At 39.7% G+C, this 22080-nt stretch overlaps 2 protein-coding genes across 7 annotated transcripts in view; one reads left to right on the plus strand and one right to left on the minus strand.

Annotated features, from left to right (window-relative positions):
* HERC4 (HECT and RLD domain containing E3 ubiquitin protein ligase 4) overlaps window positions 1–7789 on the plus strand; it is a 116560-nt gene extending 108771 nt beyond the window's left edge. For all 4 annotated transcript variants that reach the window (XM_069071500.1, XM_069071499.1, XM_069071501.1 and 1 more), the window contains 2 exons: window positions 4794–4896; window positions 7108–7789. In XM_069071500.1, coding sequence (XP_068927601.1) covers window positions 4794–4896; window positions 7108–7316 — 312 coding nt within the window. In that variant the 3' untranslated portion in view covers window positions 7317–7789. The remainder of the gene's footprint in view (window positions 1–4793; window positions 4897–7107) is intronic.
* A 4007-nt stretch (window positions 7790–11796) lies between these two features.
* SIRT1 (sirtuin 1) overlaps window positions 11797–22080 on the minus strand; it is a 36218-nt gene continuing 25934 nt past the window's right edge. For all 3 annotated transcript variants that reach the window (XM_069071505.1, XM_069071503.1, XM_069071504.1), the window contains exons 8-9: window positions 18930–19475; window positions 11797–16395 (exon numbers count right to left, since the gene is read on the minus strand). In XM_069071505.1, coding sequence (XP_068927606.1) covers window positions 16070–16395; window positions 18930–19475 — 872 coding nt within the window. In that variant the 3' untranslated portion in view covers window positions 11797–16069. The remainder of the gene's footprint in view (window positions 16396–18929; window positions 19476–22080) is intronic.

Raw genomic sequence — 22080 nt, forward strand, 5'->3', positions numbered from 1 at the left:
AATGCCAAGGATTTATGTGGGTTTATTTTATATCCTTCAACTTTGCCAAATTTATTTATTGTCTCAAGTAGGTTTTTACTTGATTCTCTAGGATTCTCTAAGTATATCATCATATCATCTGCAAAGAGTGATAGCTTGGTCTCTTCTTTGCCTAATTTGATTAATTTGATTTCTTTTTCTTCTCTAATTGCTACTGCTAACATTTCTAGTACCAGATTGAATAAGAGGGGTGATAGTGGACACCCTTGTTTCACCCCCGATCTTATTGGAAATGCTTCTAGCTTCTCCCCATTACATATAATACTTGCTGATGGCTTTAAATAGATGCTACCTATTATTTTAAGGAAGGCTTCATTTATTCCTATACTTTCTAATGTTTTTAATAGGAATGGATGTTGTATTTTGTCAAAAGCCTTTTCAGCATCTATTGAGATGATCATGTGGTTTCTGCTAGTTTTATTGTTGATATGATCAATTATATTGATGGTTTTCCTAATATTAAACCATCCTTGCATTCTGGAATAAATCCTACCTGATCAAAGTGTATTATTCTTGAGATAAATTGCTGTAGTCTTTTTTTTTTTTTTTAAGCAATCAGGGTTAAATAACTTGCTTAAGGTTACAGGGCCAGTTATTTCTGGGTGTTGTGCTAAGTATCAAAGCCTGGATTCCATCCCAGGTCTCCTGACTCTGGGGCCGGTGCTCTTACTCACTGAGCCACCTGGCTGCCCCTAAGCAATTGGGGTTAAGTAACTTGCTCAAGGTTACATGGCCAGGTGTTTGTGGGTGGGTGCTAAGTGTCTGAGCCTGGATTCGATCCCAGGTTATCCCACTCTGGGACTGGCGCTCTTACTCACTTTGCTACCTGGCCGCCCCCCCCAAAAATGCTGTAGTCTTTTTGCTAGTATTTTATTTAGAATTTTTGCAGCTATATTCATGAGGGAGATTGGTCTATAATTTTCTTTCTCTGTTTTATCTCTTCCTGATTTAGGTATCAGTACCATATTTGTGTCATAAAAAGAATTTGGTAGGACTCCTTCTTCACTAATTTTCCCAGATAGTAATCAATTGTTCTTTAAATGTTTGATAGAATTCACCAGTAAATCCATCTGTCCCTGGAGATTTTTTCCTAGGGGGCTGACTGATGGCTTGTTCAATTTCTTTTTCTGAAATGGGGTTATTTAAGTAATTATACTTCCTCTTCAGTTAATCTGGGCAACTTGTATTTTTGTAAATATTCATTCATTTCCCAAAGACTGTCAAATTTATGTGCATACAATTAGGAAAAATAATTCCTAATTATTGTTTTGATTTCCTCTTCATTGGAGGTAGATTCACCCTTTTCATTTTTGATACTCATAATTTGGTTTTCTTCTTTTTTTTATCACATTGACTAAAGGTCTATCAATTTTTTTTTTTTCGTAAAACCAGCTCTCAGTTTTATTTATTAATTCAATAGTTTTCTTAATTTCAATTTTATTAATCTCTCCTTTGGTTTTCAATATTTCTAATTTAGTATTTAATTGGGGATTTTGAATTTATTCTTTATATATATATATATATTTTAATTGCATGCCCAATTCATTGACTTTCCTTTTCTCTGATTTAATTATGTATGTACTCAGGGATAGAAAACTTCCCCTAAGAACTGCTTTTTAACACATCCCACAAATTTTGGTATGTTGTCTCATTATTATCATTCTCTTGAGTGAAATTACTGATTGTTTCTATAATTTCTTGTTTGACCCACTCATTCTTTAGGATTAAATTGTTTAATTTCCAATTAGTTTTTAGTCTGTCTTTCCATTGCCCTTTATTGCATATAATTTTTATTGCATCATGATCTGAGAAGGGTGCATTTAATATTTCTGCCTTACCGCACAGAATTGTGAGGTTTTTATGCCCTAGAACGTGGTCTATTTTTGAGTATGTGCCATGAACCGCTGAGAAGAAAGTATATTCCTTTTTATCCCCATTCAGTTTTCTCCAGAGATCTATCATACCTATCATCTCTAAAATTCTGTCCATCTACTTAACTTCTTTCTTGTTTATTTTGAGGTTGGATTTATCAAGTTCAGAGAGGGGGAGAGTAAGGTCTCCCTCTAGTATAGTTTTGCTATCTATTTCTTCCTCTAATTCCTTTACCTTCTTCTCTAGGAATTTGGATGCTATACCACTTGGTGCATATATGTTAAGTAATGATATTGCTTCATTCTCGATGGTGCCTTTTAACAGGATATAGTTTCCTTCCTTATCCCTTTTAATTAGGTCACTTTTTGCATTTGCTTTATCTGAGATAAGGATTGCTACCCCTGTTTTTTTTAATTTTAGCTGAAGCATGATTTATTTTACTGCAGCCTTTTACCTTTACCCTGTGTGTATCCCTCTGTTTCAGATTTGTTTCTTGTAAACAGCATATTGTAGGATTATGATTTCTAATCCATTCTGCTATCCGTCTCTGTTTTATGGGAGAGTTCATTCCATTGACATTTACAGTTATGATTGTTATCTGTTTTTTTCCCTCCATCCTATTCCCTCCCCTGTTAATGCTCATATTTTCCCCCCTTTTCCCTTCCCCCGCTTAATAGTTTTCCTTTTGACCTCCACCTTCCTCAGTATTCCCTTATCAGCCCCCCTCCCCTTTCCCCTTACTTCTTCCCTCCCTACTAACCACCCCCCCCCTTTTGTCGCCCTTTCCCCCTCCTACTGCCCGTAGGATATTTTTATACTTAATGAAGTATGTTATTTCCTCTTCACACCAAGAGTGACAGGAACAAATCTCATGTGAAGCTCCTCTCCCTCCCCTCTTTCCCTCTAAAATGATACTTTTTGTGTTTCTTCTCCATAGAGTCCCATGCTTAACTAGTTGTTATTCCCTCCTTACACCAGAACCAATGAGGGAAAAGCTCATGTGATTCCATCTCCCTCCCTTCTTTTCCTCTGCTATACTGTTTTTATGCCTCTTTGTGTGGCATAATTTACCCTTTTCCACTTCATTCATTCCTCTTCTTCCATTGCAGTCCCTTTGTAGCCCTTAATAAGATTTTTTTTAATCGTCATTTTGTGTATGTTATACTCTTACCCTCTACTTGTATATAACCAGTTTGCTCTTATCAAATAGCAAGGTGTGTGTGTGTGTGTGTGTGTGTGTTTACCTTGTTTACCTTTCCACGTCAATGTTGCATCTCGTAATTGGAGGTTGAATTTTCCATTGAGTTCTGGCTTTTTCATCAGGAAGGTCTGGAACTCTGTTATATCGTTGAATGACCATCTCTTTGCCTGGAAGAATATGCCCAGTTTCGCTGGGTATATGATCCTTGGTTGTAACCTGAGCTCTTTTGCCTTCCGGAAAATTGTATTCCACTGCCCCCGATCTTTCAGTGTAGAGGCTGCCAAATCCTGTGCAATCCTCACTGTGCACCCTCAATATTTGAATTGTTTCTTTCTGGCCGCTTGAAGTATTTTCTTTTATCTGGTAGTTCTGGAGTCTGGCCACAATATTTGAAGGACTTTTCAGTTTGGGATCTCTTGCAGCAGGTGTCAGAAGTGGATTCTCTTGATTTCTATTTTACTAGTATTTCAGGGCAGTTTTCCTTAATGAACTCTTGGAGAATGTTGTCCAGGCTCATTTTTTCATTATGATTTTCTGGTAGGCCTATGATTCTCAGGTTATCTCTCCTAGATCTGTTTTCCAGGTCAGTTATTTTTCCATTGAGGTATTTTACCTCTTTTTCTAATTTTTCATTCTTGTTGTTTTGTTTGACTAATTCTTGGTTCCTCATAGAGTTATTTGTTTCAGTTTGGTTGACTCTAATTTTTAGCAAATCATTTTCCTTGGTTAATTTTTGGAGCTCCTTTTCCATATCATACACTTTTCTTTTTAGAGAGATGTTTTCTTCATTATAATGTTTTTCTGATTCTGCAATTTTGGTTTTGAGATCATTATTCAATTTGTCTTCTATTTCTCTCATTTGGTTTTCAAAGTTCCTTTTGAGCTCACCTAGGAGAGCTTTCTGTGCTTCGCACCCATCTCCTGTAGATGTTTCAGCTGTGAGTGTGGAGTCCACATGACTCCCTGAGTTTGTTTCCTCCCTCTGAGGATTGTTGGACTCCAAAGTCTTTGTAGTCTGCTTTCTACCCATTTTGAGGCAGGGCCCTTGCCACGCCCTTCCTCTAGGGATCCTAAGCCTTTACTCTAGAGGGTTTTGCCCTGGGGCAATAGTTACTATGTGGGGGGGGGGAGGGGTTGGAGCAGGCAAGGTTCACTATCATCCTGGTCTTTGGAGGTCCTGATAGGGGCTTTTTTTTTTTTTAATTTCTGGGCTATGAAGTGGTAGCCCCAGGAGTGTTTGCTGTCTGGGACAGGGACCCCTGCATTTGGTTCTTACCTTGCTCTTTCCAGTCCCAGCCCTTTGGTGATAGGCCTGGTAGTGGTCCTTGTGGTTGGTGGGACAACTTGCCCTCCGAGTTGATCAGGCCTCTTCCCCAGAATGTGCACTTTAATTTTTTTTCCAGTATTAGTGAATTTTCTCTGAAAATTGATCTTTCCCTCTTCCGCATGACTTGTGACACTAGTTTGCAAGATGGCTTGTCAAAGTTGGGAATACTTTTTTCCTTAGGGGTCCATAGCGATGAAATAGTGGGAAGGCGGCTGACCCAGTTAAGGATCCAAGGATCCAAGCCCTTGTTGCCAACCTCCTTAGCCTTCTTTTCTAATTGAGCTGATGTTTCATATCCAAGGAAATCTACCTTTTATTAATGTGAAGCTCAGTTGACTCTGTTGTTGTTTCTAGAATACAGAATACAAAGGGGAATATTGGGCAGACCATCCTACAATAAAAATTTTCTGGGAAGTTTTTCATGAATTGCCATTGGAAAAGAAAAAACAATTTCTCTGTAAGTATTTCCGTTTGATTCTATTTTATATGAGAACTGAATTTAATTGTTGTATCTGATCTCTTGCCTTATGGGATTAAACAACTTTATAGTGATTAGTATATTTTATATGTCTTTATTAATCACTTAGTAACTGCTTGAGTTACAGAAAAGATTAGAACATTCTGTTCTGTCTTATAATTAAGATTTTTTAAAGTATCCAGATTTTATATTAAAATCTTTCACATAAAAGTTCTAAAAATCATTGATTAGCTGGTTGTTTTGTTTTGATTCCTTGAGAAATGTTTGGTGTTTTATTTAAAATGAAGAAAAAGAAAATACCATTATATTGGGATTGGGGAATTTCCTGTGACTCTATTATTTAATCACAATTGAGCAATCTCTGAGTCTTTTTTTAACAGGACCCATCCCTGCTTCTACATCAAAACATTAAATATTTCTTTTGTAAATAGAACTGTGACAGGTTCTTCTGAGAGCCCTTTAAACAATCTTAAATTGACATAGAGGGGAAAGGTTAGGATTGATGGTGCTTTAATACTTTTCATATATAACTAAGTCATTGAAAAATTTTGTAATTATTTTTTTTTAAAAAAAGCCCTCAGATGGTATGCCTTAACAAACATTAAGCCCACATAGATCCCAAAGTTAGGGCTGCTATCATGTTTCTGAAAACTATGAAATTGATATTCTTGTTATTTAATGTTTGACTAAAATTTGGCCAACCTAATAGGAAACAGTGCTGGTCAGTCCAGTGTCATCTTGAAGATTAAATTGGTCATTTCTTCCTAATGTTTTAATAAAGCATTTTATTTAGGGTCTGGTGGTAAGGCATAGTCTTCATCATTGTAGTCCATTGAGAAAGGCAGCAGTTTAGTTGCTGAACTGTTCTTTACAGCTGTGGCCCAGTTCATCAGTTTACCATCATTGCCCTTCCCCACACCTTGGAGGCAGCAACAGTGTTGGGCTGTGCTCAAGGGCTGCTTCTGCTGCTCAGCACTGGCCCTACTTTCTGTGTGTGTGAAATGAGGTCCTGGGGCTGCATTATCTTTAGGGCCCCTCTCAGCTCTCCAGTAGGGTTCTGTTTGAAGGATAAGAAAAAGCAACATGAGGGGTGGCCAGGTGGTGCAGCGAGTAAGAGCACCGGCCCCAGAGTTGGGATGACCTGGGATTGAATCCGGGCTCCGATACTTAGCACCACACCCAGAAATAAGTGGCCTTGTAACCTTGAGCAAGTTACTTAACCCCAATTGCTTTAAAAAAAAAAGGGGGGGGTGTGGCTAGGTGGCGCAGTGAGTACAGTGTCGGAGTCAGGAGGACCCAAGTTTGGTTCCGGCCTCAGACACTTAACACCCACACAAAAATACTAGCTGTGTAACCTTGGGCAAGTTACTTAACCCCAATTGCCCTCCAAAAAGCAAAGAAAAAAAAGCAACATGAAAAAGTGAGCAGAGAGCTGGCGTGGGCATCAGCTCCCCTCTTGGCCATATATTGGCTTTGTCAGTAAACCTCTTAGTGCTTGAGGTAACTTTGCAAGACTGTAGGTCGAAGAGAAGGTACTGAGGTGCATTGGTAAAGGGAGTTTTCTCATCTGGGAGTGTACCAGTGAAACACAGATCAGACCTTTTCCCTACAAACCATGACAACTTTTACATTGAAATGTTGACATCTTTCAGAGAAGACATTGTGGGAGGCCAGGTGCTGCTTTTGATTATGTTGCCTACTACTCAGAACATTGTAGTAATTTCTCTTTTAAAATCACCTCCAGCATTAATATCCTTAAAGGTGTAAAGTCTTCATTCGTCCTTTGAGAGGATATTATTTTAGAAACAGTAGAATATCATTTAAAAGCCAAATCTGGTGGATAAAGTGATCAAGTTAGATGATACCATTCCTGAGCACAGTGTTGTTTGGCATGTGAACTCTCCCTCGCTGTGTATATATTTCAGTGATGTTTCAGGTTAAGAGGTCAGTTTTAAAAATATTTACTGGTAAGCAATATCTTTAGCCAAAGCTAATTAATAAAAGATTTTTCAGCAAGTAGATTAGAATGTTTCTTTTATTTTGGGTAAACCAATTTACAAATTAGGTAAATCTGTTTACAAGAATTATTTTAGTAGATAAATAACTAAAGATCAAATGTAGTTGAATAGTACTATTATAATGCAGATGTTTGTCTTTAAGTTTTTATTTAAAAAAACTTTCTTGTGATAGTATTTTTGACAGGTAGTGATCGGATTCCTATTCTTGGTATGAAGAGTCTTAAACTGGTTATTCAGTCCACTGGAGGTGGAGAGGCTTATCTCCCAGTCTCCCATACCTGTTTTAATCTTCTTGATCTTCCAAAATACACAGAGAAAGAAACTCTCCGATCTAAACTGATCCAGGCCATTGATCACAACGAAGGCTTCAGTTTAATATAACTTTAGAGGTATTATAACTATTTAGTTTAATGCTATTGCATTAAACTAATATTTTTGTGTCTTGTGGTGGTGAGTTCAGTGGACAAGGTGACCAAGGTGATAACATAATGAATTGCTTATTTACAAAATGTTTTGTGACATACAAATATTCACGAAAGCCAAAAAGTCCTAAAAGAAAATGAACAAACTATGTTAATATTAGACTTATTGTACAGAACCATGGACACTTTTTTGTCATCTACCAATAAACATGCAAGTATTGTGAATACATTCAAGTTTCACTAACATGAATTTTAATGGTCTGCATATTACAGAAATGATCTTGGTGTGTGAGTGCATGGAATGGTTGCTTAATTCTTTTCAATCACTGGGTGAAAAACCTTTAACTTTGGTTTGCAATAGTCACTTGATTATTTTTCATTTTGTAAATAATGTTAAAGTTTTTGTAATAAAATAGTTACCTTCTGATACCAGTACAGTTTCTATGTTGTAATTGAACTGGAATGACTGTTATGGGTTAAAAATTGTGACCATTAAATTTTTTTTTCTGGTTTCTTAGAAACTCAAGTAGCAGAGATAACAAGGGTAAAAATTTAGAGCATATTTTGTCCTAGGGCGGTCTTCTAGTATCTTGGTGTGTACCCAGATCTGGGTTCTACGAAGTATCTTCTAGGCCCTTCCTCTGGAGTCCTGTGGTGATGGTGCTAAATGGGGAGTGCTGATGAAACATGGTTAATTTAGTGGTGGAAGAGAGCTTTCCCATGGTTGCCAAGAATAGGAATGAGTGGCACTCTGAGACCCAGCACAAAAAATAGTAACGGTGAAGTTTTGATTTGAGTTACATTCTCCACAGTGCTTTTGGCTTATGTAAAAGAATTTTCTTCAGGCTTTTTTAAATGGAAGAAAACAGTTTTCAGATGCTGATTGTGACTGAAACACTTTTAGATTTTATTCTTCTCATGTCTTTAAGTCCTAGAATGTGTGTTGATATGCAATACATGTGACTTTTTAGCTATGGTGCAGATATTTATTTTTTAAATTTATAAAATGCAATGAAAACTCTTTAAATAAAATACTTGAATAAAGATTTATGGGTTTTATAATTAAACTTTCAGTGGTTCTCCTGTAAGATCCAGTACTCTTCAAAACAATTTCTAAGGTTTTAGGGCAGAACTCTTAAATTTGTATTTTTCCTTTCTTTTTTTCAGAGGTATGAACTTAAAATATTTTCCAACGTTTTTGGTAAATTTAAAATGAAAATCTTTACTAGTGAGTCACTCCTGGTTCGCTGTTGTGTTCTGAAGCTCTGAATCCATCTTTTTGCCTTTGATAAGTTAATAGTGCATCAACCTAAAGAATGTAGAAAAACTCATTCCCCTTGGAAATAAGGAAATGTCCTGAAATACCAACTTTTCTTAGGCTTCCTACATATTCCTTCTGTGATGTTGGCTGACAGAGTGTAAATATGACCATTCGAATACATAACATCGTTCTCTCTTTGGAATAATTCTTTACACCCATAGCATTAACCTGATGCTCTGATACTTTAATACTTTGAGTATACTGTACCAGTGCTTCTCCATATCTTCCCTCAGTGAAGATTCACTCCTGTTCTTCTGATCTGGTTCCATTGACAACACTGTCATCTTCCCAGGCACCTACTATGAACATCTTGAAATTATTTTTTATTTCCCTCTTTCACATTACTATACCTACACTACTCATGTGCCCATCCATGTGTGTGCACCTGCACACACACCCCTTTAAACAGATACCAGATTGTATCCATTTTTTCACCCATTCCTATTTTCATCACTCTGATTTGGACCCACTTGGTTGATTGCAGCTGTCTCTTTATTGTGTCTTTCTCCTTTTTAGTCCACCCTTCACATAGCTGCCAGATAATCTTCCTAATCACAGGTCATATTATATTACTGAGCAACTTTTAATGCCTCCCTTTTGTCTTTAGAATAAATTACAAACTCGTCTTAGCTTAGCGTTGAAGCCCACCATAATCTGCCCCCATCATAACTTGTTTCACATTAGTTGTGTTCAACAATCTGTTTGTCGTATAGGCCACTAAGACTCCCTATGTATGAAACCGGGCATGGCTTCCACCTCTGGATTCACAGAGGCCATCATCACCTGTACTCATTTCTACTTTTCAGTACAACAAACATTCATTAAGCACCTGCCACATTCCAAACACCATACTGAGCACATTAATTTATTTAGCATCTGTTATATCCAGCTCACTGTGCTAGGTGCTGATGATACAAAAGCAAGAAAAACCCCACACAGACAAAGTCTGCCCATGATCCTAAAGGATGCTGAGGATTCTGACAGTGAGAAGGGTGCATTGAAAGCCTGAAGAATAGCATTTGCAAAAGGACAGCAGTTAGAATGGATGAATGAAATACCAAATTCAGATAACCATTTACTGAAATTTGGAACTCGTGAAGCATATTAATGTGAAATAAATAGGAAAATTCAGGCTGAAACCAGATTGTGAAGGGATTTAAATGCCTGGCTGAGGAGTAGGCATTTTATCCCAGCTGGAATAAAAGATGTCACCAAAGATTCTTGAGGGAGTGACATGGTCATATCTGTGCTCTAGGAAGACTCTTGGTAGCCCTGAGGATGTGAAGAATTTGGTGGCTAGAAATTGGCAAGATTTGCGATCCCTTTAGTTAATCTGGGGGTGGGGGTGGGGGGGATAACTTTGAGGTTTAAACCTAAGTGCCTAGAAGGTGCTCCCTATCAAGGGAGAAGGGGAAAGATTGGTTTTGTTTTTTGAATTTTTTGGTAAAGAGGATAGAGGAGAATGATTTCCATCTAAGATTTAAGTTTGAGATATGTTGTTCCTAGAGTGCTGCCTCTTTCATGGAGCCTTCTCATGCCTTCTTCACTCCTCAGTCCCTGTCCCATCACCCCCATCACCCCCCATGCCCCCAGCGCCCCATCAGTCTCAGCTTGTCATTGCTCACTTTGTGGCTCTCCTTTATCTACATCACATAGCCTTTTGTATTAGATTTCTGTATAAGTATTTCTACACCCCCGCCTTTGGCTTAGAAATATAAATATCTTCAGGGCAGGGACTGCCTTTTTTCCCCTCCTCATGTCTGTATCCCCAGGGATTTGCATGTAGCAGACCCTACACTGAATTGACTTCAGTAAAACAATAGTAGATCTTGTGGTAGTGGATTAGTCTACACTTAGTAATTGCTTTGAGAGACGCTAAGTACTCAAGTGTTTTCTGGGCGTGGGTGCCTATCTTACAAGACTGCAGTACTGAACTGGGGCTTCAGTCCTAGAAGACTGGGGGAAATGGAGGGGGGAAAGCAGCTAAGTGTTGGGCAACAAGTCTGTTTAAGCAGGTGTTACATTCGAGTCGTCACTATTGTTGAACTTTGTTTTTGCTTTTTGGAGGGCAGTTGGGGTTAAGTGACTTGCCCAAAGTCACATGGCTAGTGTGTCAAGTGTCTGAGGCCAAATTTGAACCCGGGTCCTTCTGACTCCAGGGCTGGTGCTCTATTCACTGCACCACCTAACTGCCTCATGGACTTTTCAGTTTTATTTGACTGTGACCAATTCTCTTTCCTTGCTACTGCTTCAAATTACCATGTTTCCCCGATAATAAGACACTGTCTTATTATTTTTTTTTTGGATAGAAAAACACCAGAGGGCTTATTTTAATGAACATTGACAGAAATTTTAATAAACAGGTAAATGTGAACAAAAAAATGTACCTTTATTCAATAAGCAAATCACTGGGGAAGAACAAGATGACGCGCTCACTGCTGCAGCTCTGATTGGATGCAGCTCAGAGCGCGGCGTGTGTTTCACCCTGGGGGGGGGGGAACGGTGCATACAGAGGGTACCGTAATGTAGCGTGTAGCGCAGGGGATCACCTTCACTACAGTAGCAATCTCAATAGGGCTTATTTTCGGGGGAGGGCTTATTTTAGAGGAATCTTACACAGTAAGGGGAAGGCTTATTTTCGGGATATGTCTTATTATCGGGGAAACGCGGTAGTGGAGTTACTTTTAAAATTTTGAAATAGTAACAATATTGTCAGTAGAGAGAAGCCATGACATGATGTACAACAATACTGAGTTCTTCAGTGACCCCAAGTGATAATTTGGAAGACATTGTTGCGAGTTGGCTTCTCTAATGGCTTCCAATCTCTTTTGTCCCATGGAATGTAAACCTCCAGACCTTTCTGAATGTGACAGGGCAAATAGTTATTTTCTTTAATTGGGGGGCTGGGAGAGGAAGAAGATTCATCTTGGACCATGGCATGGGCCAGTACTGAGAACTGTCTTGCCACAGTAAAATAGTACAGTTTGGGGCTTTTTTTGTACAAATTCATGTAGCTGCTGGGCAGGTAAGAAAATTCTTGGTTTTTCTCGCCAACCATAGTAGTTTAGCTTTTAGACAGTCATAAATCAAATTCATTAAGATGACAAAAGAAGAAGTCTTTAGATTAAATTAAAATATTTTAATATCAGAAGTGCAGTTTCAAAAACTTTTAACAGTAGTTTATTATCAACAGATTTACACCAAAGTCAGGAGAAACATCCTGCTTTTATTAGCACATATAAGGACCCATATTCACTGTTTTTTTTTTCCCAGTTTATGGCCAACTTCTTTATATAGACTTGAGATACTTTATTTCCAACACTTTGACATAATTAAATACTTATTTCATACTAAGTGAACGGAAGGAAGACAGTTTTCAAGTCCTGAATTAATAAGCATATTCCACTTAATGCCTCAGAAAAACCCCAATGAGAAGTTGCCACCTCCTGACCCTCAAAATGGCTTATATACAAGTAATACTAGAGTTTAGAACCAAATTTTCCCCCATTTGTCTCCCCAGCTAGATTGCCCGTTAGTTTCAGGGATCATGCCCATAACTAAGTGGATGGATGACCATACCACCATTGGACAGTTTACACAGATACATAATGCTGGGTCCTACCTTCCCATGCTCCCTGACTCCTACCCTATTTTTCATCTCCCAACTTAGGTACCTTCGTGTTTCCCTTCCTTCTCTTTCCTTAGGTGCTCTTCTGTCCTCTAGCTGCCCATAGCCCTTCCAATTCTGGGTCCAGCTCAGAATATAATTTACACAGGCTCTATTGTAAAGCATTTGCTAAATAACAAATAGCAAAGGAAATTATTCAGGTGTCACTGATTGCTGCTCCTGGTCTCCCTCAACTGTCCCAAGAGTGTATGTATTCCAATGAAGCTATCTGTAGGAAAGAACCTTCAAATGGCAGCCGTGGGTTTATTCTCCTTCTGGAAGGCTGGCTCTGAGCCTGGAGAAGGGAAGAGTTGGTTACTGCTGGCCTCACCCCTTCATCAGGTTCTCTGTGCCAGGTCTTGGGATTTGAATCCCAAGGCTGTTGAGATTTGAATTTGAAAAACCACGGGAGAAGGGGGGGGGCAGCCTTGAAGCAGCTGTTTCTGCTACCTACTCCTTGTTCTAAATACTTATAACACTTTACTGGTGTCTCTTTTGAGTTTATCAGATAAGCAGTTTTCTGCTCTATTGATCACTTTTCATTCATCTAATTTAAACTTTTTTTAAAATAAGGGAACACTTAACTGTGGCTTGGGATTTGTTTGTGTATGTATCTCATACTAATGGGTAAGACCTAAAATAGAAGCTATATTTATTTCAAAAGAAATGCTTATTTATTAAATTAATTACACACCATATTTAAGGAATATGATTAATATAAATGTGGTCAGTATAAATGCAACATAAAGTGTGCACCCACAAAGCATGTTTGACACCTTGCAATATTGTTTCTTGCCAAATCCTTTTAATAAAATAGTGCAAAGGTGAACCAGTCTAGTCCCTAACAAACCTAAATTAGTGTGCTGAGCAGAGCATAGGTCAAACTGGACTGAGTTTGGAAAACTGCAGTAATTCTAGTAACTTCAAGTTGTTTTCTACTACAAAAGCCCATCTCTTTTAAAACCAGTATTTTTCCTGTGGTACCATCCTAGACACCAAGAAGAAGGAAAATTAAAACAATCGGGGAAAGAAGTGGGCATGGTGAGCGCAAGCAGGTTGCAGTGAATTTGTCACAAGAACAAAATAGCTTTATAACACGTCCAACAAAAACATTCATGACCAGGAAAGGAAGTAGTCACGTAGGAATCTCTGGGAGAGAGAGCCTAAGAATATGGGCATATTCTTTAGTGGTGTATGAAAAAAGGGCAAACCTTAAGGAGCTGGGATCTGCATTGGCAGGTGGCAGTACACTCACCACTGCCCCCCAGGTCCATCCCATACACCTTGGAATTTTCCTCTCCACACTAATTGCTTAGTTCTTAGGTTCTTATGTTGAGTGGCAGCCAGAGTAACATCCTCTCCCAAAGTAAGTCACTTTTCAAGTGTGTCCTAAAGTTGTAGGCACTTCCACTGTCCTGGTCACTGTCTTTCCCTGGTATGTCATACTCAGCTTTCTTCATAGTTAAGCTGAAGGTGTCAGCAGAATAAATGGGATACTGGCATTAGCACTCATCCCCTGAGACTGGCACTTCTAGGCAAACATACACAAGTAGCGGTTACCTGGCAGCCCTGGGGTTGGGAGTCTCAGGAAACCTGACCATTCATCAAAATGAGACATCCACTTAATCCTGGGGGAGGAAGGGCCCTGAGGTTCTTCACCTAATGAAAGTTTTTGCTGACTAGACCACGAGTTGTTAACTTTGTTACAACTGTTTAAAGTATCCTATTTACTCAATGGTGGGTGGGAAAACCCCTCAGTTTCATCAATTAATTAGTATAGTTGGAAAAATACAATTGTTTAACAGAAAGAAAAAAGTCAAATGACAATTTTTAATAGACTTTAACAGGGTGTACAAGTATAAAACACTGGTTTTGTATTTCAAAAGTTGCAGGGAGCCAGTCATTTAAACAGTCTACAAAACATATGCCAGTAGATTACATAAAAGACACTATATATACAATATAAAAAGAGCTGAAAACAATCCTCACTGTAAAAATAATTTAAAACAGAAATCTTTCCATTTAAAATATCTATAGCACAAACACATCGTATCATGCAAATGAAAACTAAACATACTGCATTCTTTAATGGAACCAAATGCAAATGAGGTCTGAGATCTTTTAGAATTTAGACTTCAAGACAACATGCCAACATCTTTTTAGATTAACAAATGTCCATTCCTAAAACACAAATTTCAGTTTCTCTGGCAGTTATGGTCCTAATTGGTGTCTTATGCTTAAAGAACAGCTACAATTTCAAAACCCTTACTAAACACTGTAATAAATATTAAAGCAAAGTATGAATAATCTGTAATTTTTGGGTCATGTTGAAAAAGTGGTTTGGAAAATAAATGCTTTATTGTGCAATTTTATAAAATATGAACTTCAGAAAGCTGGAAAATCTGTAGCTGAGGAACTGAGATGTAGTTTTAAGGCAAGCTACATGACATTTAAACAAAGCTACATTCTAGGAACTAGTTCATTCATTGACTGCACTGCTAGGGACCATGGCAAGCTCTCTGTCATACTAGACTAGAAATCAGCATTTCTATGATACCAGATCCTCCAAAATTGGAGATGTACATGACCTCCAAGAGGTATACTTTCCGGCAGACTATACTGAATGTTGCATTACTGTGGAATTATATCAGCTTTCTGTCACTTTCCTGTGGTATTTGGGAAGGGAAAACAGCTATTCCAAAAATGTGTGACACACAAACACACACACACACACACACACACACACACATACACATATGAGAGAGAATACTCTCCCCTGTTAGAAGTACCACTGTTACAGATTCAGAAAAGCTTTGCATATTTCACATCTTGGCAGTTTAATGTTTATGGAAAAGGACTAATGCAAGCTGTACCACAGTGATGGGTATTTACACAACAATGGTAAGGTATCTTCCAAACTGAGGAGATCCAGCTAGGCGCCTCATACCGAAACATTTCCAAAGCTTTCCCCCCCATGTTAGCTTTATGAGTCAATACAGACAATGCAAATCTATCCACAGGAAATTCGAAAAGCCTTCTGTGTGTTCCTGATCATCTCTTTATCCCCATGTCTTATGAAAGCAAAGACTTTTTGGTGCTTTCCCATCAACTTCAATCTACAAACATTATATGGTTTTGAGACAAAAAATTAAGTTAGCTGCCACTAAAGTCTTTGATAATGCCAGTGTTTTTAAAAGGGGGAGGGGGGGGCCTACTCTGTTGAATAAAAAATTTAGCAGAAGCATGAAAGTGTGAAACAACCATTCAAAATGTTACAAAGAAAAAAATTGTGAAAAATACCAGTCTTTGGTCTAGATTAGCTGTTCCCTTTATATTAATTTAACATCCAATGGCTTTTGGAAAACTTTAAAATGCTGAAATTCACTAGATATTCCCCCACCCCCTCCCCACCTCCCCAAACCATATATACATACAGATGCATTATCACACAAAATGAATCTGGGAAAAAAGTGAACATAGTGACTAATAGCTGACTAAAGATACTTAGTACCTTACCTTTCTTTTAAAAAAGTTAGTGTTGAGTGTACAATTATAGAATTACTGAAAAAGTAAAAATTATACATGAAAATCTGGTTTAACTGTCTATAAACACCACACCCTTATAGTTTTCCTTGCTCTCTTCCATTCAGAAGTAAACATTCATTCTGACATGCTAAAGTTCTAATGCTGGTGGAAAAGTTCCTGTAGCCAGGCAAAGATGAAATTATAATCTGTTTGATGACTGCTCAACTTCAGCTGCCTCATCCTTGACAGCCACAGCTTCATTCACTGCACGCTGCTCATCGCGATCCCACACAAAGCCAGGTCCAACTCTCTCGGGGACTTCAGCATCCTCCTCCAAGCCATTATAGAATTCTTCCATCTCACTCTCATCCTCTATCGGCTCTTCTAGGCTGGGACTGTGGCAGGATCCACTGTCACTATTACTGCCACAAGAGCTGGAGGATAGGACGTCATCTTCAGAGTCTGAGTAGACCTCAGCGCCATGAAAAATATAGCGATTTGGTGGCAAAAAGAGGTACTGGGTACCTTAGAATCAGATTGTGAGACAAAAGAGAGAGTGAGGTTACTTTCTGCTCATGTGTCAATTGTTTCTGGTTATGCAGACACAGATTTATTCCAGTATAAAAACAGCTAATCACCTCTTCTAGCAGCCTAGGGAGGTATGGATGTAACTTAAATTTCAGGGGGGCCTCTTCTCAGATCTCTCATTTTAAAAGACAGAGGCTTCGCTCTAGAAAGAAGGTTCACGATTCCTTTTTTTTTTTTTTTTAAAGTAGTTAACATCTATCCTTTCTTTGGCTTTGCTTACTTGCCCAGCATGTTCAATGCTAAATAGAAATTTGTTATCTTCTGAGTTTTCACTAATGAGATCAGCAGCAATGTTTGCCTTAACTAGTCAACAATCCTAGTATGGAGTCATTTCTATCCCACTAAAACATGGTGTTGTCCAAGAAATAGCCAAAAGGACTTGAAGGGGCAGAACAGATGGACAGCTTTACGAAACCATACTCTTATAGTCTCACCCACAAATTTTAAATAGGAAGTTATAAGTAAAGGGGAAGGAAATAAGCATTTATTATGTCATGTGCTTTACAAGTAACTCACACTCTACCTCATTAGACCCTCTTCAACTTCAAAACAAATCAATATTCAAAACCTTTCCCCAGAAGATAAAAGAAGTCAGATGCACTGGGCTCCAGGCCAGTCTGTGAATGACCAATCAATCTGTGAAGTACCTGAATTTACAGTACAGACCTAACAGTATGAACCTAACAGTATGCACACCCATATTTCAAGGGTAACCTTTTAAAATTGTATACATGGAGCTCGATCATAATGACAGGAGGAACAGGTGGGAAAGGAGGGGAGGTGGAGGTCTGAAGCTGGAACAAGACCTTCCTGCTCTTGGAATCCCAAAGGACTTGTCCCTCAGTCCCCAGAACTTTCCCCAGGCACCTCCTTTTGTTCTGAAGGCCCACTTCCCTTTCTATTACACTTCATTCCTCATAATTTTCACTGCTTCCCTTCCCCTCTGGTCCCTAAAGGAAACAAAAACCTTTTCAAGTTTCCCATGGGTTTTTATCTAACAATAATGGGGAGAGGAACGGGTAGAAATTTTCCCACATCCCCTAATCTCTTCCTTTCATTCTTGAGGTCACATAGAAAGAGCATATTTGAACACCCAAAGGTGTATAATTCTGTGCTTCAGAGGAAGCCCTAAACCAAGCAGGTTATTTCCTTGCAAAGAGTCAAAGCTTTGTGGGGAAGGGGGAAATGACATCATGAAAGTGTGCTGGAACATGACCCTATCGAAAATCACTGCCGGCAAGGTAACAAAATAGGGGCTGGGAAGGAGACACAGAATCAAAGCAACAGAGAAAACCCCAGGCACGTGCCCAGGACAGCTGTTACAGAGAAGCCCCTGAGCAGAGGGTTTCCTGCTTCATAGGAGGCTGCAGGGCTCCTCCCAGCCAGAAGACTAAGTAATTAATGCTGCGACACTCCATTTCATCCAGCTGGGCACTCCTCCCACCAAAGCAGTCTGCAGCCCATCCCCTTTTTGCTTTAGACTAACTATGGGCTTCTGTGGTCAAAAAACACCGTAACCAGCTTGGTGGTTGACAAATCAAAATACCCAGGGACCAAAGGGAAGGAAAACACCAGCCCAAAGTACTTGTTTCTCTCCTGTAAGCACAGCTTCACACCTATCAGGAGCACAAAACCAGTGGAAGTGTACAGAAATAAGACAGAGCAGGCTGGGATCATATCAGTGCTGAATAAAGGGCTTTTAGTGGTTATCTAGTCTACCTCCCTGAAACATCTGTAGGCCCTGGCCTGTCTTCTGGGGACCAGAGAAAATTTTCCAGTAGAGAGGAAAAGAAATGAATGAAAGGGAGGCTGTTGCTTTTCAAACATTATTATTGAGGGGGGGGGCACGGGGGTGGCACAAGCCCTGCGTAATCATAACCCAACAGCGGCCTTCCAGCAACGCTCAGTTTGGGCACTAAGTGGCAGACAGCTCCAAAGTGCTTTCATGTCAATGCTGATTCTCCCTTGAAGCAGTTCTGCAGAGACACCTGTCCCTAAAGATGTTAAACCTTCATTAGCAGCATCTTGAAGCCTTTTTCCTTGCCTGTACCACTGGGCCAGCTTCATAGCAAAGAAGCCAGGCCGACTTACAGAGTATTTTTGAGCAATGAGTGTCAAGTGTGGGCAAAGAACGAAAATGAGAGGAATTCCTTATAACCCAGGCTATCACTAGATTTAGGGGAGATGGTGCGTACTCTGAGAAGATGTATGCTAAGGCTAGACTCTCTTCATACCACCCCCTGGCAAGTGACTGGCGCTAGGGCTGCCAGGTGGCCTGGCTCTGGGTCGATCCTTTCCTCCTCCTCCACTTTGTGCTTGCCTTATGGCACGTGCCGTGACAGCTTCTGCACGGTCTCACTGCTTCCTCAGCTACCAGGAACAACTCTCACAACTCACCTTGCCAAGATGCCATGTTACATGGGTTACCAATGTGACCAAGTTTTCTAAGCGGATCAACACCCGTTACTTACCATCAAGCCGCTTACTGATCTGCTCTTTCGCGAGTCTATTGGGCCAGCATTTCCTCAGTGTTTCCACAACAGAAGTTCTTTCATTTTTCTCTCTGTTCTCCCCATTGTTGGCTCCAGGATCCTCCAGCTGTTCCGTAATACTCGCAGGGTGTCCTGAAGATGCTCGCCCCTCCGGTGGTGGCTTCTCCGACTTGCAGCCCCTCCTTGATGTGGCCCCATCCTCGGAATCCCCAGGTCTGCCCTCAGCTGCCCAAGAGTCTGGTGGGGAAGTTCTGCCGGGGGAACTAGAGTCTTCGGAAATATTAAGAGGCGTGGGGGGCAGTCCCACCCAATGAGTGCCAAACTCTCTCTGGGTTCGTGGAGGCTTTTCCGTAATCTCTGAAAGCTTTGTTGGGTTGGAGCAGAGCTGGCTGTATTCACCACCCAGCCGCTGGCAGAGTTCATTAATGATGACGTCACAGTCCCCCAGAAGCTCGACGTCAAAGTGCAGGTGAGGCAGAGGTTCCCTGTTAATCAGGATCTGAGGCACTTCGTGGGGTATGGAACCTGGGGACAATGGAATGAGGGTCATGAACGAGCTGGGCAACCAAAGAGCCAGAGTCCACCGTGCACATCTGACTCGGCTGTACAGACCTAAACTGGCCAACAAGGACCCCTTCTGGAGGAGACCTGGTCAACACAACACCCAATTTAAGGTCTGGGTAATTTTTCTAGAAACCCTTACAATGTGGAGAAGCACACACTTCACTTGAAGTGACAGGCACGAAAATAAATTAAAAAACTTTGTATTAACTGAAATATAGGCCCTACTTTTAAAAACAAAAACAAAAACAAAAACCCCAACCCCAAACCTGCATGGCCTCAAATGTGTTTGTAAGAAAATGAAAACAAAAAAGACGGAGAGCAATGATGAGAAATGAGAATAAAACTTCCACTCAAATGGAAAGAAATGCAAAACACTTCAACAAACATTAAGCGCCTTCTCATAAGCACTGACTGAGCTTATGAGGACCACAGGACAAAACCAGCACCCATACAAATCAAACAGTTCCTGCCCCCAAAGAGTTTTCATTCTACTCGAGCGATAAAACACAGTAATTAAGTAAAGATTCTTTTGAACAATTTGACTTGATCAATGGAATAGTCATTTGATCCATGTAGATTGGATCCCCCTCCGTTCCTCAGTAGAGCTCAATAATTTCATGTGGTTTAAAATGACCACTTTCATAATGGATGTGAAATAAACTTATCTATTTCCTTTCAAAGAGATATTATTTTGGGTATAGGGCTTTTATTTGTCAACTACCTACATGTAACCTATAATTGTATCCCAAACACATACTGTGTATTAGACATGAACAGCCCTGTTATAATATGTGCTTTCATAGTAAGTAATTCCTGCCTTTAAGACCAACTATATTTAAAGGCACAGACTTTTCAAGCCTCTCATGATAGTAAAATAAAATAAATTATTTGGATCATAAGAGAAAGTACAGTGAGGGCAGAACTTCTACAAGCCTCCTTCCCCATCACTGACATGAGGTTTGCACATGTTCAATTTCTTTTTCTAGAAGGAGTAAGAAGTTTTTTTTTGGGGGGGCAGGGGGGCAGGAGGGCAGGGCAATTGGAGTTAAGTGACTCGCCCAAGGTCACACAGCTAGTAAGTGTTAAGTGTCTGAGGCCGAATTTGAACTCAGGTCCTCCTGACTCCAGGTCTGGTGCTATATTCACTGCGCCACCTAGCTGCCCCAAGAAGTAGCTATTTTAAGTTATTTTAAACCTACTTGTTTATTTTATACCTATTTGTTCCCTACTAAATTTTCCACAATACATGTCAATCTGAATTTATCAAACCCTGAAATAAGTCAACTTAAAGTTTTGTGAGTTCTCTTAAACTTAACTTTTTTAAATCTGAAAAAGTAGCTATAGTGAAACCTGCATTCCTCACTTGACAATGAAGACTAATAAGCTTACATTTATAGGTTACTTTACAGGGGGCGGCTAGGTTGCGCAGTGAGTAAAGGGCTGACCCCGGAGTCATGAGGACCCGCGTTCATTTCCAGCCTCAGATACTTAACACCCACACAAAAAAACTAGCTGTGTAACCTTGGCCAAGTTACTTAACCCCAATTGCCCTCCAAAAAAAAAAGTTACTTTACAAGTCAGGTGCTTATTTCATGAAAACCCAGTGAGGAAAGTACTTTGTATAAATGGGAACAATCACCACGTCTTGTCCATGGTTACACAGGAAGTGGCAGAGCGGGGACTTGATCTCAGATTCATCAACAATTCCAATAAAAAGGTCCACTGTTTCCCCCAGGGTGTGTATCCAGGATATATGATGACACCCTGCCAATATGAAACTGGGGATCCAATTGACTATGGAATAGTTAGCCAAACTGGTGTTGAATATAATGGAATGTTATTGTACTGTAAGAAATAAATATGAAGAGATCAGAGAAACTAAGGAAGACTTGTATGAACTGCTACAGAACAAAATATTTTGAACAATTTATGCAATGACTACAAAGATATAAAGGAAGACAGCCATGAAAGCCTTCAGAATTCTGACAGCACAGTCACCAGGGCGTTACGGCATGGAGGTGATGTGCTCTAGGTGCCCTGTCAGACCATCTGTGTTGTTTAACTGTATTTCTTAGGTACAAGGAGGACGATTGTCACTAAGAACTGACCAATGGACACCAAAAAGATAGAAAAAGAGAAACGTTAACATTTGTTTTTTTTTCTTTTAAACCTCCAAAGACTTATTAGACTTGATGGGAAACACAGAGTTCTGGTGATTTACATGTACACCAATCATACTGCTAGAAGGACCCAATACAGTACTGGGCAAGAAAATCAAGAATGGGGGGGACCTGAGGGCAGGCAATGGGGACAAGGCCTTCAGAAGAACAAAGGCATATTTACCAGAGTAAGCAGAGGTTTAAGAGGATGGCTATCTGCAACCCAGAGCTAGATTTCTGGACCACAGCTGGAAATGCAAGTGGAATGAGACAGAGTACATCTACACAGGGACGGTGAACCACTAATGGCCCCCAGATGGGAAAGTCAAATCAAAAGGGCTCTGGAGAAAGATCACAGGGAATGGGAGAAGAATCATAAGACAAGTGAAAGGCAAATACTGTCTTGA

The sequence above is a fragment of the Petaurus breviceps genome, unplaced genomic scaffold (genome assembly GCF_028583685.1).
Source record: "Petaurus breviceps papuanus isolate PSGF00001 unplaced genomic scaffold, PetGlider_PUasm1.0 90825, whole genome shotgun sequence".
In the NCBI taxonomy this organism is placed as follows: domain Eukaryota; kingdom Metazoa; phylum Chordata; class Mammalia; order Diprotodontia; family Petauridae; genus Petaurus; species Petaurus breviceps.